The following is a 16,999-nucleotide window of genomic DNA, read 5'->3' as shown; positions in this document are numbered from 1 at the left end:
ATTTGCAAAGAAGCCTGTAATACAATCTCCACGGTTATGGATTCATTCTCAGCTTGAGTGCATGCTGTGTAATTTTATCTGCAGTATTTCCTGAGGTGGCACATTTTGACGGCTGAAGCTGGGGACCTGTGAGAGAGTGGTGCAATGAACAAGGATGGGGCAATCCGAAGGGAAAAACACTGATTATACTGCCAGTTCCTCACGCTCGTGCTCGGCCTCTTTAAAGCAAACACTTTCTCTAATGTTCCACAGCTCATTGCATTTGATAATCCCTTGAGACCCTGCGAGCTCTAAACTATTACATTCTGCATCCTCAACAAACACAAATAAGTCAATAACATCTGAGCATACTTTTTATGATGAAAAACACCGGCTTTGGCTTGTGTGCAGCAACTGACGATTTATTACAAGAACTATCACTGTAGAGCAACTAAACTTGGTGCCTGCCAAACATCCTATAAAGTGGTAACCCTCCAGGTCCTTATTTTTTATGTTGTAGCCATCTCTGGTGATAAGAAGTCATCGCTGGATTTATTTCAAACTGCCTGTGGTGGCTGAAGTCACAGGCATACAGTGCTCACTTCCTTTGTGCTAGAGGATGTTTTTCCCAGGAAATACCTGGTGCCAGACTGTTTGCGAGAGTACATGTGGAGGCTCTCAGTTTCAGTTAGATATAGATCCCAGGGGGTTATGGCATGGTAGTTGTTACCAGATTGGGATGCATTGGGAAGCTTTTCATCGCATTACACAATCTTTCTCAGCGCATGGAGATTGCTCAGTTATCTCTGAATTGCAGATATTCAATTTTGCAGAGCATGTTAAAGCTGCACTAATCAATATTTTTATATTAACAATGGATCAAATGACTATGTGTAATGTGAAAATGGTTTCCTGTAGTGATGAAGCCAATTATCTCCAACTCAGCAGGTCCCCCTCAGCCCAAAGGAGCGTTTCAGGGCCCAAAGCATTACTGTTCGCTTCAGTCTGTCAGTCAACTAGCTGGTGAACATTGTGGTGAACATTCAGCAGCTTAAGATGCAGATATTTCTATTGGGAGTTAGTGGAGGCCAAAATAGATCTAAATGGAGAGTAAATTTAGTGGCCAGAAATACAATTCCAAATGAATGCTAACGTTGCTCTGCTGGATGTGTAAATAAACTGGTGTTTCACCATTAAAGCTGCAATACGTGCTTGATGATAGCAAAAATGGCAAACATTTGCTGGTTACAGCTTCTCAAATGTAAGAATTTGCTGGTTTTCTTTATCATACATGATAGTGAACTGAATATTTGGAGGTTTTTTGTTGGTGGATGTCACCTTGGGCTGTGGAAAATTATAACAGCCATTTTTCCACATGAACTTACATTTTACAGATCACAAAAATAATGAATGCAGGTTGAAGGACTCCTTGTCCATGTTGGCTTCCATGTTGAGATTGAAGGTTTGTTCTTGATCTTTGAAACAATTTGTCAACCAATAGTTTAGATGTAGCTTTGCGCCACAGAAACACACCTTGATTTTTTTTTTCCTGAAATAAAGGGGATAAAGAAACTTATTTTTCTCCCCAATACAAACCTTAGGGTCAGGCTTTTATTAGTTCTAACCCAATTCAAATGATTTCAATGAAATAGCCGTGATCAGTAAACTTGGACACACAAATTTGTCCAGTTGACCAATTGCAAGTGGTCTTCACAGTGGTGACCTTTGACATAAATACATTCCTTTCTGTTGAATGATGTGTTTACTCCCAACTGTGCACATCGTTTCCCAGCAGCCTTTAAGATGGGATTGGATGTGTGCAGAGGGGCTCGAGCCATTATGTTGGTGATAAAAACCCAACAGAGAAGTGACCCAACCAGAGTGCCAAACAGCTATCAACACGTCATGGAGCACATATTTAAACAAGTCCCTGTCAGTAACTCAGAGAGGACACCCAGAACTCTGTTTTGGTCTGTAAAGTGTCATTAAATTGTGACAAATGCCCATCACAAATCACCAGATGTCACCCGAAGACATTCAGGTTACAATAGTAAGAAGGAAGAGTTGTTGTGAATCATCTAGTACTAAAATTGGACAACAGGAAATGACTAAAATAACCATAAGTTGGCAGTTTAGGTATCTGCTGAGAATTTCTCTGGAAGTGGAGGGAAGTGATGCTCTAGTGATGTGTTTTCAATAAATAGAGGAACAATGACGTACAAGTTAGCAGATAAGGAGAACAGCACCACTCACAGAAAATCAAGCCTCATTAAAGTGGTAACAAGTGATTATTTTCATTATTGATCGATCTCTCAACCATTTTTTGTTTTGTTCTTAAAATGACAAATGCTAATCGCAACACTCCTCATATTGCTTTTCTTCCGACCAACGAGAGGAAAAGCAGTTGTGCGAGCTGCATGACAAGGGTGAAGTGGAAAGTCCCATTTTCTCTCATTCTGTGCAAATGATGATGATTTCACAAAACTAATTTTCCATGAAATGGTTCGACAAAACCCCGAAGATGATCAAAAACTGGAGAGGCTGTTTAATTTTGCGAACTTTGTCTCTTGTGTGTTTATGAACAGCAAATCCTCAGATTTCAGAGGCTGAAAGCTGTGAATGTTTGGTGTTTTTGTTTAATAAGTGACTCAAATGATTAACTGGCTATTGGAGTTGTTTCTGTTAAACAGCATTTCAAGAGTATCTAACTTCCATGTGGTGACATATTTCAGGATAGACAGGCGGGACGGAACGTTAGAAATCTGATTTGACTGTTTAAAAGTGGGCGTGTCATAATGAATCACAGCTCTGTGCCGCTTAAAGTTGAAGATTGATTGATGGGTGGATGTCATGATATTATTGGTTGAAACTGGTTGGTTCAAGCCTACGTAGGCATTGGCATATATTGTTAAATAGGTGCACATTATGATCAAGGATGTGATCTAAAAGTGTTAAAAGGTATTTTTCATTTCATCTCAACTTTTACCGATTAATCACATAAGTGTCACCAGCTGTTTTCACTGACAGATGATCTGTGGAAAGTCAGGAAACAACATATCAGTGAGTACTTAGCAGCAAAGAGAAAACCATAGAAGGAGTGACAGATGAGCACTTCAGCAGCTAAAGAGAGCCATCGGGGCAGAGTGGGCAAAGACCCAGCCAGGGACACAAAGTAAAAGAGACTGATCTACCTCTTGGCGCTGGTGGAGAGCTTGGCAGCGGTCTTGCTGGAGATTTTGGCCTCCTTCTTCTTGGGCTGGGTCTGGTCCCGCTGCTCGGGGCCCGGCTGCTCCGGAGGAGCCGCCTCCCTCTGCTCAGCATCTGAGCTTCCCCCACTGGTGTTGGGGCTGTCGTCCGGCCTCGGCTGCACCTCACTGGACATGCTGACACTGCCGGATGGTTGTGCACACACACACACACACACACACACACACACACACACAGACACTGTTACGCATACTTACTGAGTACACAAAGACACACACACGTAATAGGTTTTGCTGCAGCCAATGCTGTAATGCTGCTATTTCTGAATTGCGGTTATGGAATAAATATGTAATCAGTCAAATCCACTGTAATAAAGCAGGATGATGTCAACTACCTGATGTATGAATTTCAAATATGGCTGCAAATAACAATTTTTCTTGATTATCCATTATTAGTCTGTTGACTATTGTTCCTATTTTATGAATAACTTTTGAGTTACATTTTTTAGTTCAGTTTATTTATTTACACAGACAACAAAACACAAAAAACATTGTGCACAGACTAAGGACAAGTATTTCAAAAAGTCCAGTGGGCTCATCCAGGGTCCAGAAAAAGCTCATAATTTGACCTTGAGCTGGAATTGTTCTGTCAAACTACTATTTCCAGTGTCAAGACTGAACTGTGATTGCTTCATCAACTCATTGTTTAGTGTTAAAAATGTCCATCACATTTTTTCAGAGCCAAAATTTAGCCTCTTCAAATGACTTGTTTTGTCAGAGGATGAGAATATTCCATTTACAATGATGAGTGAACAGCAAAGCTTTAAATTTGAGCAGCCTGAACTAGTGAGTGTTTGGCACTTTGTCTTGATACATGACTTAAAACAATTCATCACTGTCGTTTTGTTCTGACTAATCATTTCAGTACTAGTGTCAACTCTGGTCTGATATTCAGGGTTTAGAGCAAACTCAGATACTTAGTGTAGTAGTCTCCAGTTGGGGCATTACAACCACATCTAACATTCATTTCTACATTCATTGGATGATGTGTGTTTATTCCATTGATGGAAAAGACTTCATTAAATGATGAGCAGTGGTTCTTATTAACCTAACATTTCCTACTAGTTCTTTGACTTTAGTGTCTGATGTGGCTAAAAGCTTCGGAAACAACAAGTAAGTGAACCTTCTGTTGAGAAGGTTTTTCCAAACTGCTATTTCCGACATCAAGAAAGGATAATAAAGCTTAATATGATTACCATCAACCATCATCATTTTTGTCCTTAATTTACTGTTTGTCTTTTTTTCTGTTGACAGTGTATTGTTGGATTTTTTTAGCCATGCTAGGTAGCGATATATCCTACTGACTTTGGTCATCTTTGAGTCTATATCTTTACTTTAAAACTATTGGATAACTGTGAAATTAGCTGCATCCTGAATCCAATCACACAGCCGAGAATCGGAATCAAATCCAATCGTAAGATTCCTGAAAGATTGGGGATCAGGCTATCCCATGATCCGACAAAATAAGACATTTAAAAACGTCTGCAAATAAACCCATAAGGAAAATAATCTTTGGTTGTATCCTTACTGAGGTTATTCCTCCTCTAAGGTTATCCCGTGGTCCCCTGTAGAGGAGTATTTGCAGCAGCAGAGGATAAAGAGTGAAATACAGACCTCAGATCTTTTAACACTCATCCTCAGAATCAGTCGAGCTGAACGTCTGCTGGTCACAAGCCTCGAGTCTCAATAATAAAAAGACACCTACAAGGTCATGTTCACTAAATCCAATTCCCCCATCAGTCTGCCTGCATGTGTGTGTGTGTGTGTGTGTGTGTGTGTGTGAACCTCAAGGTGAATGCCTCTATTTACATTCCCAGTTCTGGTATGAAAAATGTATGATACAGATGAATGAGTGTGAGGGCTCTTTCTCTGCGTGCTGTAGAGCTGAAATGAATATCAAATTGGACAGAAGTAAGGGCAGATTGTTCAATAAACATGACAGCGGGTTTGGCAAGCTGACTTGGCATTTGACATTAGACAAACAGCCAGTGCACACACAGGCTATCTGATGCAATTAACTGCATTTTGTGGTGAGCTGATGCGGGAGATAATTGGGGGATTATATGGGTTAGGATAATGCAGAGGGGCAACATTTCACGGGTTATAACATGTACATGCTCTGGTGAATGGAGGCCTCTCAGGGTAGAGTTGACACAATGTAGAAAATGATGTGTTTCCAGCTGTCAGGTGAGCACAAACACATTGGAAGTTCAAGTTGCAGACTGAGCAGCAGATCACTGTAGGTTCTTGCCATTAGAGATTGGGGTTTTTTTCCCCCCCTCCTTCAGGTGTGAAGCTGTCAGAACACCTCAGCCATACCTTCATGAAGCTTTTTCTAACATGTATGTTATTGAGGAGGCCCAGAGAAAAATCACATCCCAGAGAGAGAAGCCACATACATTCCGACACAACCTTATCACAATTTAATTATTTGCTAGTAAACAAACCAGCTACGTGAGGGATGAAATATCAACTTTTCTATTTGTTTGGCGCTGTTAGCTAAGCTCGCGTATTTCGGTTGATAGAAGTTGACATTTATTGGACTTGAGTGCTGTTTTGAGCAGTGGCTGAATTAAACGGTGGCTGCTAACGACTATTCAATGGTATTTTACGGCCTCCTTGTGAGCTGTGTTCACACGTTTAGTGAGGGGTAGGTTTGAAAGGCAGCCTCGGTTAGGAGACATCTTCATACAGTAGGGCAGAACGAGATGAAACTGAAGCACTGACCACTGCCAAATCAGCTCCAGCACAAAAGACGGAGCGGATGCCCCCCTCTTCTTCTCTCTCTCTCTCTCTCTCGCTCTCTCACTCTCCCCCCAACCACCCCTCCACCCACCGCCCCTCTCTCGCTCTCTCTCAGAGGAGACAGCGATAACAAACCTCTCTGCTATCTGTGGAGTTGAATGTTTTTAGACAATAATACGAACGACTCACCTTCCTAAGCGGGCTGGACGCGCGGCGGCAGGAGAAATGTGTGAGAATGTCCTCCGCAGTATATTCCGTAATCCGTACGCTGGCTGGCTGTCCGCGGCTTTGACTGACTGCTGGAGAATGTGCCGAACCGAGACCGTCAAGCTCCACAGAAGCTACGAGCACTGCTTCCGATGTTAGCTGGCAAAATACAAGCAGAAGGGAGCACGGTCGTCTCCCGCGTGTTTCGAGTGAGGCACGAGACAAGAGAGACACGAGACAGGGTGACACCTTGCACATAAAGTCAAAGACTGCGTCTTCTGTGGAGTTGCACCTCCAGATTCATTACTTCTGCTTATATATAGTTGCACAGCAATTCGCTCAATGCAAAAATCATGTGTATGGCCTAATTTTTGCATTGTGTATATACAGTGCAATGCTAAGGCGAATATATATTATAAATATAGCTTTTGAATGTCATTGACAATTTTATTTATATCTGATTTTTGTATTTATTCTTTTAAATAGTTCTTTATCTGTTTCCTACATCTTTAGGCTGTTAAGTACTGTGGTAACAAGTGAATTTCCCCTTTTGGGATCAATCATCTTATCTTAAATAACATGTTGTTTATTGTACAGGAAGTCATTTCACCAGATAACCTAACCTTTACAATATTGCAACCAAAATTTAAAATGGTGGTTACCAGTATTTTAGCTGTTATTGAACATAATATGGCGATGACTGTTAAGTGACAGTCTTTTGACAGTGTGAATAGAAAACTATCAATAAACCTAGTTCACCTCCTGCTTGTTGTAGGTTTTGCTCCTGAAGAGACAAGAACAACTGCATCAAATTTGGACTCAAAAGTTGCACACCTTGCCTTAATTCTCATGAAATTAAAAACAACTCACATTCAAGATTCAATCTGTACCAATGAATATACAAACAGTGCCATTTTAATCCAATCTTTTTGCCACAAAAGAACACATTATCATACACCCTCGTGCTGACTTTTTCTTTCTTTTTTTTTTTTGCTTCAGTAAAAGTCTCTTACTCTTAGACTGTCTTTAGTTCCGGTCTTTTCTTTGTTTACAGTAGCTTGACAACTCTCAGACCGCCTCCGTGCGCGCTCCCATGCGAATGCGCGCAGACTGTGTGCTCTCTGAAGCGTTATGGCAGCTTTGATGATAGTGTGGACTACAAAGGAAGTGCAAAGAAGAGGAATATCGCGTTGGCGACGCTCAAAAGTGTGAATTAAGATTTCAGAAGCAATTGCCTATATATTAAAGATTTACAGCCATTTCCTCATGTAATACACGGAGCCTCAGTGGAGTTATTGATTTTATGTGTACTTTGGTGACCTGTTGCTGTTGGGAGATTTTTAGGGTTCGATGATTATTATTTATTTAATTAATCTAGAACTAGCTAGTTGAAATTAACAATAAAACAGCTCAGGCAGACGCCTGAATATTAGCTGACAGGCAATTATATATACATAACTAATTAAACCACTATTTCCGTGTCATCTTTTGATTATCTGCAAAATATTTCTTTCGTGAACGAATTAATTGACCTTAAATATTATCGACTGTATTTGTCTGCGCGGTCACCACTGCGGAACTATTGGACGTGTTCGATGTTTCTCTACGCCGAGCTCAGTGGCGGACATTAGCTCTCTCAACATGCGCCATTGAAAACAAACGTAACTTAGCCGTAACGTTTTCTTTCATTTTAAACCAGCTAGTTACAAACCTCACCTCGCCAGTAGTAAACATAGTTTACCTTCATAAGCCATGGAGACTATTTTAGAGCAACAGCGTCGCTACCACGAGGAGAAAGAGCGACTAATGGATGCTAAAACAAAAGAAATGTTGCACAAGAAATCTACGGTGAGCTGCCCGTTAGCATTAGCACTGTTGCTAATCTAAAACATCTGGAAGTTAACTTATGTTTTCATAATAATCTTCTCTTTTTCTTGACAGTTGCGGGAACAGATAAACTCTGACCACCGAACAAGAGCAATGCTGGATGTAAGTGAGAGTTTTTGATCTACAAGCTAACAGTTAATAATAGGAAACCTTGCGTCGGCTACTGTTACAGTTAACAAAAATTTTCATCTATTAAAGAAACTTGTAGTAAAACTTTGATTGTTATCTACAGTTTCCACATTCAAGACTAGAAACATGCAAGTTAAACAGGAAACAGTTAAACAGTGCAAGCTAATTGCTACATTTCTCTGCAAGTAAACATTACTGGAGGTCATGTTGCACCAAATTCCGCTTTAAAATCTGTCAGTTAAACGTGTCTTTGATTATTAACTGCTAAATATTCCCGCATTTACACTATACCAAGCTTTATAAGCATTGATAGGGTTTGTTGGAACATTCGGTATATAAGTGATCCGCCAATCATGTCTTAAATCAGTAAAAATGTCACCTTCTGTGACAAGTTGACTCCTTATTTCCACCATCATCATCATCTTTCTATCTTTTTATAGAGGTATATGGAAGTGAGCGCAAATCTCAGAGACTCCTATGAAGACAAAGATGGGTAAGTCTTTACTAAGTAACTAACCTGCTCTGGTTTAGTAAGTGGCTTTACCTGCTTTATCTCTCATTTGCATTTAAAAGTATTTCTTCCCTAATTTCTTCCTTTCATTTTAAAATGTTTGTATCAACTTGGTTGCAGAAACTTTACTACTCATAATAACTTTATTTTTTATGTTGATGGTGGATTATATCATGCAGAATAGTCAATGAACCTGTTGCCTTGACAACCTTTTTCTCATTGACAGAATGAGGAAGGATGAACTCGCTGCCATCTCAGGACCAAACGAGTTTGCAGAGTTCTACAACAGACTGAAACAGATAAAGGAGTTTCACAGAAAGCACCCAAATGAGGTAGTTAATCTCTGATTGTAAAACGCTCTAATGAGACACGTAACGGCTCAGCAGCGGACTGTTTTACAATAATGTCATTATGCGTTTCTCGTAGATTTCCATCCCCATGTCTGTAGAGTTTGAGGAGCTGATGAAGGCCAGAGACAACCCCAGCGAGGAGGCTCAGAGTACGTCTTAATCCACCATAACGAGAAGACATTTGCATTGATTTCATTTTACCGGCTTTCATCTCACAGTAGCCTAGTTTAACAAAGACTCTGTTAGCACCAGGATCTTCCTGTCCAACAGTGAGAACATTAACAAGAACACTTGCGAGATGTAAAAATCTGATGATAGCTGGCTAACACTCTGCTCTGGCTCTTTGGGTCTTTAATGCATTACTGAGTAATGTGTGTATTTTCCACAGATCTCGTTGAGTTCACAGACGAGGAAGGATACGGCCGCTACCTGGATCTCCACGACTGCTACCTGAAGTACATCAACTTGAAGGGAGCTGAGGTTATGATCCCTTATTGTCTGTATAATTCATTCCTCGCCCTCAAACTGATCTTACACTCTTGCTAACGACTACGTACGATCTTTCCTACAGAAACTGGAGTACATCACTTACCTGTCTTCATTCGACCAGCTTTTTGACATCCCTAAGGACAGGAAGAACGCTGAATACAAAAAGTAGGTCCATCACGCTTTTTTTTCACATCAGATCTGACTGCTAACACCTGTGTATAACTTTGTGAAACCTTTGTGGATCCTATGTGAGTGCGCTGAGCTGTGATGTGATCATACAGGTATTTGGAGATGATGCTGGAGTACCTGCAGGACTACACAGACCGGGTCAAACCTCTGCTGGACCAGAACGAGCTGTACGGCAAAGTGCTGTCAGACTTTGAGAAAAAGTGGGAGAACGGCACCTTTCCAGGCTGGCCTGTAAGTTCTCCTCTTCATGTGTGATGACGCTTCAGGTTTTAGTTGTTCGGCTCATCTGACATTTTTTTTCCTGCCGTTTGTTTGGATCATAGAAAGAGACGAGCAGCGCTTTGACACATGCCGGAGCTCATCTCGACCTCTCTGCTTTTTCCTCTTGGGAGGTAAGAAATCAAAATTCTCATACTGGAAGATTAATTATTTAATGTCAATCCAAAGGTTGCTCATTAATGATTCTACTGACTGTGTCACACAGGAGTTGGCTTCTTTGGGTCTGGACAGATTGAAGTCTGCTCTCATGGCGTTGGGACTGAAGTGTGGAGGGTGAGCATGTTGTGTGTTTGCAAGAAAGAATAACATTAAATATAGTAATGATCCCAGTATTGCACACCGTTATTCCAGTGATTCCTAACTTTGCAGGTGCACCTCATTTTCATCTTCGTTAGGGTTTTTGAGTCGGTACGTTTTTGCCCTTTTTGCACTGCAGGAACTTCTTCAAACGTAACACGTAGCCATCGTTGTGCTTTTGTTGCCACTGTTCTCTGCTGGCTTTAGGACGTGCTGCTGGTGTTTTTCAGGCGGTGACAGTAAATGCTAGTTCCAGGTGGTTTCGGGGGCTGACAGCAGTGCTGCTGTTCGTGATGGTTCAAGTGCACTCATACAAGGAAGATAAAATTAAATACTTGCATATGATCTTGTCAAAAAGCACAGATAAGATGTATCTAGATATCTGTCCAGAGACTTTAAAATATCAAAATAACAAAATCCACCTTCCCCTTATACCCTGTACACCTGTATATACAGAAGAGAAGGAATAAATAAGTAAATAAATAAAAAGATATGAAAACAAGTAAAGCATTATCGGTTTCAAACAAAACACAAACCAAACAGTCATGTATGTATCAGTATACCTGTGTATACACATCTGTAATCTATACAGCAGTCATCTACTGTTGTTGAATATACAGGACCTTGGAGTCCACAGTTCACCAGTACAGATGCTACAACAACACAGTGAAAAGATTGTGTCCCTTCCTTCTGTATTCAGTTTCAGGGAGAAGAAAGTGAGCAGTTCACTTCTCAAGGCAGTGTAGCTGGTGTTGTATGATGCACCTTTTTGTTTTCTATATAGTATCTTCTAGAAAAGCATCAGTTTTATCAAATTCTGTCCTCAGCTACCTGATCACTACTGCAGTCTGTGTGTTACATTCAAAGTCATCCCAGCAGAGACAAGCAGTGGTTGAGGAAGAAGAAGTTTTAAGAGGCAGATGACAAAGTAACGACAATGAGAATTTAATTTGGTACAGGCCAAAAGACCAAAAAAAAAGACTAGAGCTGCTACTAACTATTATATTCATTATCAGTTCATGTGTTTATTATTTTTCAATGAGTAGTTTATCATGTTTACAGTCTATAATGTGTCAGGAAAAATGTTTGGCATTTTTACTTGATAAATCACATTTAATTAATTATCAATATCACTAGCAATTCATTTCTGTTGACTGATGAATCTAAAAACAGCCTTTACATGCACATGTTTAGTCAAGCAAAGAAAGAAGCAGCAACAACTACATCTGAAATAATTATCAGGGCTGCTACTAATTAATTGATTTTCTGTTGAGCGATTAATTGATTAATCGTTTCAGCACTAAAATGATGCACTTTGGCATAATGCAGTTAAAATGATTTACTCAGCTCTTTGTTCTCCACAGGATGGACTGTGACTGTTCTGTTCATTTGACCCTATGTTAGGTACCAACAGCAGCTTTCATTTAATAACTGACTAGCATCTAATCTTTTCACTCTCTGTTCATCTTGTAGTTCATGAGAATGCTTTATTACATGCTCAGTATTCATTGTGTTCATTTTTATGCACCAAACATAAAGAGGAAGCTGGTACCAAACCCTCCCAAGCTTGTGAGCAGTTCAGGTTGAGAGAAGCCTGGTGTTACAGGTCATGTTCCTGCAGTGGGGGAAAGGCTCTTTGACTGTAGAGCTGTCAGGACACATTTTGCTGCACATCATTGGCAGCAGCTTTTGGCCATATAGAGAGCATGTCATCAGGCAGTCGAGCAGCTGTCTGACATGAGAATCTGTGTCTGTATGTTGAACAGGACTCTGGAGGAGCGAGCTCAGAGACTCTTCAGCACAAAGGGCAAATCCCTGGAATCACTGGACCCTTCACTGTTTGCCAAGAATCCCAAAGCCAAAGGCCCCAAAAAGTAAGTGGGTGTAAAAAATGTCAGCCTGGCGCTGACAGTGTCTCATGATAACGTTCTTGATATAATTCATAACCGTTTCCATCCATCACATCTGCAGAGACACAGAGCGGAACAAGGAAATCGCCTTCCTGGAGGCTCAGGTCTATGAATACGTGGAGATCCTCGGGGTAAGTGAATATATCTGGAGGTGAACGCTGCTGCAACATTTTTGAGCGTGCGTGAATCAACCGCTGTGGGTTCAGGTAGGACTGTTTCTGATGACGGATCTCGATGTGGTCACCGGCGGTTACAGGAGCAGAGGCAGCTGACTCATGAGAATGTGCAGAGGAAGCAGGCCAGGACCGGAGAGGAGCGTGAGGAAGAGGAGGAGGAGCAGCTCAGTGAGAGCGAGAGCGAGGACGAAGACAACGAGATCATCTACAACCCCAAGAACCTGCCGCTGGGCTGGGACGGCAAGGTGAGGTCTCACTCCCGTACAAAAATAGCTGCATTTTTTTAGTTTAGAGAGCAGCTGAAGACAAAACTAAGTGCAAACCAAATACTGAAGAGAGGCTGAGAGATGATTATGAAGATACTTGTATTATATATATCAACAGAACGTTATTCTGTTTCGGTAGCTGTTGAAAAATATCTGTGTGCAGGAAATCCACATGACTGCAGGCCAACACGGTTAGTTTCAAAATGAAGCTCAGCAGCTGATATGTTATCAACATTATCAGACTGTGTGACAGGACATCAATAAAATGCAACGATTCATTAATTAGAGAAGACTAAAATCTAAAATTGCGGACAGAACAGGAACACAAATGAGCATAATTATTAAATGTGTCCGTTTCAGATGATCACAGCAACACAACAGCTGCAGAGCTGCATGTGGGCATCTTCACTGCAGTGCTGTGAAATGGTTCTATATATGGTCGCATGTTGTGTTTTAGTGTTAAAAGAGGAATTTTACATTCAGTATTAAGGTCAGGATGTGGAAATGGTTATAAGATGTGTCTCAGGAGGAGATTTGTCAGGTCTGAGAAAATGTCTCAGCTTGGGTTTGGACGGTGGTGGAAGAAATATTCACATCCTTTGCTTAAAGGTATCATGTGGAGTTTTCTTGTAAACAAAGAAGAGTTATGATTATGTTGAATATTACTCACCAAAACACAGTGTGGGCATCTTTGAGGTCTACAGTCAGCAGTCCAGTATGACACATAAAAGCTTTCAAATCTGCACATTTGAGTAGCTGAACCATCAAATGTTCAACTAAAATGATTATTCATTTATCAAAATAGTGAATTTATTGCAGCATTAAATTGCTTGAGTAGCTTTTAAATCCAGTATCAGGCTTTTAAAACCTTGTCATCTGTCTGTGTTGAAAAATGTATGTTTGATTCATATAAATTCAACTCAAACTGATTTTACAGAACGTTAGTGTGACGCTGCTCTGCTTTATATGTGCTGCTGTGTTTGCTGACTGCCGTCTTATTCCCTGCAGCCGATTCCATACTGGCTCTATAAACTCCACGGGCTGAACATCAACTACAACTGTGAGATCTGTGGAAACTACACTTACAGGGGTCCCAAAGCCTTCCAGAGGCACTTTGCAGTACGTTCCTGTTTTTATCAAAGATTCACTGCTACACAGTGATGCTTATTAAAGTCATTCAACATAAGTTTTGTGTGTTTGTGGCGTCTCTGAAACTGTGTATCTTGTATTCTGGTTAGGAATGGAGGCATGCTCACGGTATGCGCTGTCTGGGAATCCCCAACACCGCTCACTTCGCCAACGTTACGCAGATCGAGGACGCCGTCTCTTGTAAGTGTCGTCTTATGATCTTGTCATACACATACATGTGGGTTGTGAAGAAGTTGTAATAAGCGTTTTTGTGTTTGTTCATCCAGTGTGGGCAAAACTGAAGTCTCAGAAGGCATCAGAGCGGTGGCAGCCTGACACAGAAGTAAGTACACACTCAGACAGCTGGCATACATCATAGAAGGAATAATACTGCTCATCTCATGACCTGTGTGTGTGTGTGTGTGTTTCAGGAAGAGTACGAGGATTCAAGCGGAAACGTGGTCAACAAGAAGACCTACGAGGATCTGAAGAGACAAGGCCTGCTGTAGATCCAGAAAAAGATGGAACTCCTTTCAAATTTACTATATTTTTTATCACTTATGTCCCCATGTTTCTTTTTATTTGTAAGTAGTAATGTTGTTTTACAGACCGCGCCCCGCCCTCCGTACCTCCCTTTGATAACTTTGTAACGTGGCAACCGTTGATCATTATAATAAACTGTACTTTTGTCACTGCTGCATATTTGTCACTGTTTGCTTTGCTAGTGAATCAGGGTTTATTATCAGTGTTGTTTGGATTTTACAGAGGCAGCGCACAGACTGACTTTAATTTAATGGTGCCACTGACTCGTAAGCATATTTTAACTGTCTTTATGTGGGACAGTTTACTACTGTGGTTTTTATGGTGGCATTAAATACTTGACTAATAGATTAAATCCATGGCAGTTGTAATTTTTTTAACAAGCAAACCTGCTGTAGGCATAGAGTCTTTCTGCTGTATAATCAATGCATACACTGCAACAAAAAACTGAACATTGTAGAGTTTTTACTGCTACTGGCAAAGAATAAGTGCGTCATATATTTGACAAGCTGCCATAAACAGTGACAGAAGGAGCTCGGTGAAATCACAACCAACATCAATTTCAACTTCCCGTCGTTTTATTGAGTTTAACACCGCCATGTTTTTTATGTTAGGATATTATGAAAAGGTGCTGAATAATTGATTTCAGAGAAAATAAAATAGAGTTTATTGCTCCTGCAGGGGAATGTTTGGTGCACATCAAAGCTGCAGCATCAAAAATGTAGAGTGAGTTTGTGAAAATGACAAAAGTTTGAAGATTAAATACATGAAAGCATTTTGTGCAGTTTCCAGGATAACATAGTTCTGTCTGCTCATTGACAGGAAAGTGTGAATTGATTCACAGGAGTATATGCAGCATATTCATAAAGATGTGCTTAGTCATAGTTTCTTCTGAAGGATAAAGAACATTCTAACAATTCTTTAATCGAGTCATTCTAGAGGTACATATTTATGAAACTGTACTGTATGCACTTCATATATTTAAGGCTAATAAACATTTTATGTTGAATTTGTTACACCATGAACTGACATTTTTCTTATCTATGGAATGAAAAAGTAGGCGATGGCATGAGGCCTATTTTACTGCTGCAATAAATATGTTTTCCAGCAGGAGTCAAGTGTATATTACCTACCTCAGGAATATGTTTTCTGCCATGTCTCTGATTCCATCTTTGCAATGTCGAGTTTTCTTAAAAACTGCATTTTAAAATAGCTTACAGTCACATCTACTACAGCAAAGTTGTAGTGCTGATCTGAGCAGGGTTACAGATCTCACAACAAGAATGGAAAGAACTTGGCAAATATTTGGGGGGGGCTTTACAAAATCATCATTTTGATAGGTGAGATGTTTCAACTCCAGTGGGCAAGTCCAATCTATGAGGATTCTGAGGATGTGTCTGGATGATGACCCAAGTAAACCAATTATCATTCTGTCATGTCACCGTGACAACAGACAACCTCACCTGTCATATGAGAAAATCCACGAAAATGAAAGATTTTCTTGCTGTACTGACAGAAAAATACAGCAGTGGTGGAGGAAGTGTTCAGATACTTTACCTTAGTAAAAGTACCAATGTAAAAATACTCCATTACAAATAAAAGTCCTGCATGAAAAATCTTACTACAGTAAAAGTACATATTATGAGCTTGATGTAGTTAAAGTATTGCAGTAAAAGTAGTGGTTTGGTCCCTCTGACTGATATATTATTATATACGACATCATTAGATTATTAATAGTGAAGCATCAGTGTTAGAGCAGCATGTTACTGTTGTAGCTGCTGGAGGTGGAGCTAGTTTCAACTACTTTATATACAGTTAGCTAGTTTAGTCCAGTGGTTCCCAACCTAGGGGTCGGGCCCCTCCAAAGGGTCAGCAGATAAATCTGAGGGGTCGTGAGATGATTAATGGATTAATCTTTGATTTTTGCTGAAATATTGGATCATTTGAACATTTATTGAAATTAAAGCATGTGAGAAGTTTAGAGGGAAAAATCACTATTTGGTGGAGCTGTTAACAACTCATAGACATCTGAAATGTGACCCCGACTACACACTGCTTTTTGTAAGACGTCAAAAGCCAAAAAGGTTGGAAACCACTGGTTTCATCTTTAACAATGTGTTGTATTTTAAAAGCTTGTTATATTATCCATTGTGTCAAATCTTCATCTGAAAAGTAACTAAAGCTGTCAAATCAATGCAGTGGAGTAGAAAGTACAATATTTCCCTCTGAAATGTAGTAGAGTGGAAGTATAAAGTAGCATCACATGGAAATACTCAAGTAAAGTACCTCAAAACTGTACTTAAGTACAGTAGTTGAGTAAATGTACTTGGTTACTTTCCACCACTGAAATACAGTTTGAGAGTTGCCAGACTCCAAATCCACACCAGCAAATATTCAGTTTTACTCAATTTTCACCTTTAAATTTCTGATTAACCATGAACTGATTGTGACTTTTGATTTTGACTTTGGTCAACAATAAAGTCAAATGTGTGGTTTTAAGTTCTAACAGGCAAGTCTTCTGCTCTGACAGCTCTGTCAACAGTGTTAAGTAATAAGATCATCTCAGGTCTGATACCCTGACACTGTATCATTACAGTGATGTCACATGATAGGCGTTACCAGCTTCAGGGTCAACAGGCCTTTAAGGAGAT

The 16,999-nt window shown here is 40.1% G+C and overlaps 2 protein-coding genes across 2 annotated transcripts in view; one reads left to right on the top strand and one right to left on the bottom strand.

The window, feature by feature from the left end:
- Positions 1-6,397, bottom strand: part of LOC137198023 (ubiquitin-conjugating enzyme E2 E2-like) — a 67,608-nt gene extending 61,211 nt beyond the window's left edge. The window contains exons 1-2 of the mRNA XM_067611611.1: positions 6,180-6,397; positions 3,171-3,368 (exon numbers count right to left, since the gene is read on the bottom strand). Coding sequence (XP_067467712.1) covers positions 3,171-3,361 — 191 coding nt within the window. The 5' untranslated portion in view covers positions 3,362-3,368; positions 6,180-6,397. The remainder of the gene's footprint in view (positions 1-3,170; positions 3,369-6,179) is intronic.
- Positions 6,398-7,797: 1,400 nt separating this feature from the next.
- On the top strand, positions 7,798-14,506 carry sf3a3 (splicing factor 3a, subunit 3). Its single transcript, XM_067611603.1, has 17 exons — positions 7,798-8,045; positions 8,139-8,186; positions 8,654-8,706; positions 8,951-9,056; positions 9,151-9,223; positions 9,463-9,554; positions 9,646-9,728; positions 9,845-9,983; positions 10,076-10,144; positions 10,237-10,304; positions 12,095-12,202; positions 12,300-12,369; positions 12,495-12,659; positions 13,689-13,799; positions 13,919-14,009; positions 14,096-14,151; positions 14,240-14,506. The coding sequence occupies exons 1-17, from the start codon at positions 7,950-7,952 to the stop codon at positions 14,315-14,317; spliced, it is 1,506 nt and encodes a 501-aa protein (XP_067467704.1). The 5' UTR covers positions 7,798-7,949; the 3' UTR covers positions 14,318-14,506.
- The last annotated feature ends 2,493 nt before the right edge of the window (positions 14,507-16,999 follow it).

This window comes from Thunnus thynnus, chromosome 15 (genome assembly GCF_963924715.1).
Source record: "Thunnus thynnus chromosome 15, fThuThy2.1, whole genome shotgun sequence".
NCBI classification, from domain to species: Eukaryota; Metazoa; Chordata; class Actinopteri; order Scombriformes; family Scombridae; genus Thunnus; species Thunnus thynnus.
This window is presented reverse-complemented; position numbering and strand designations above follow the sequence as displayed.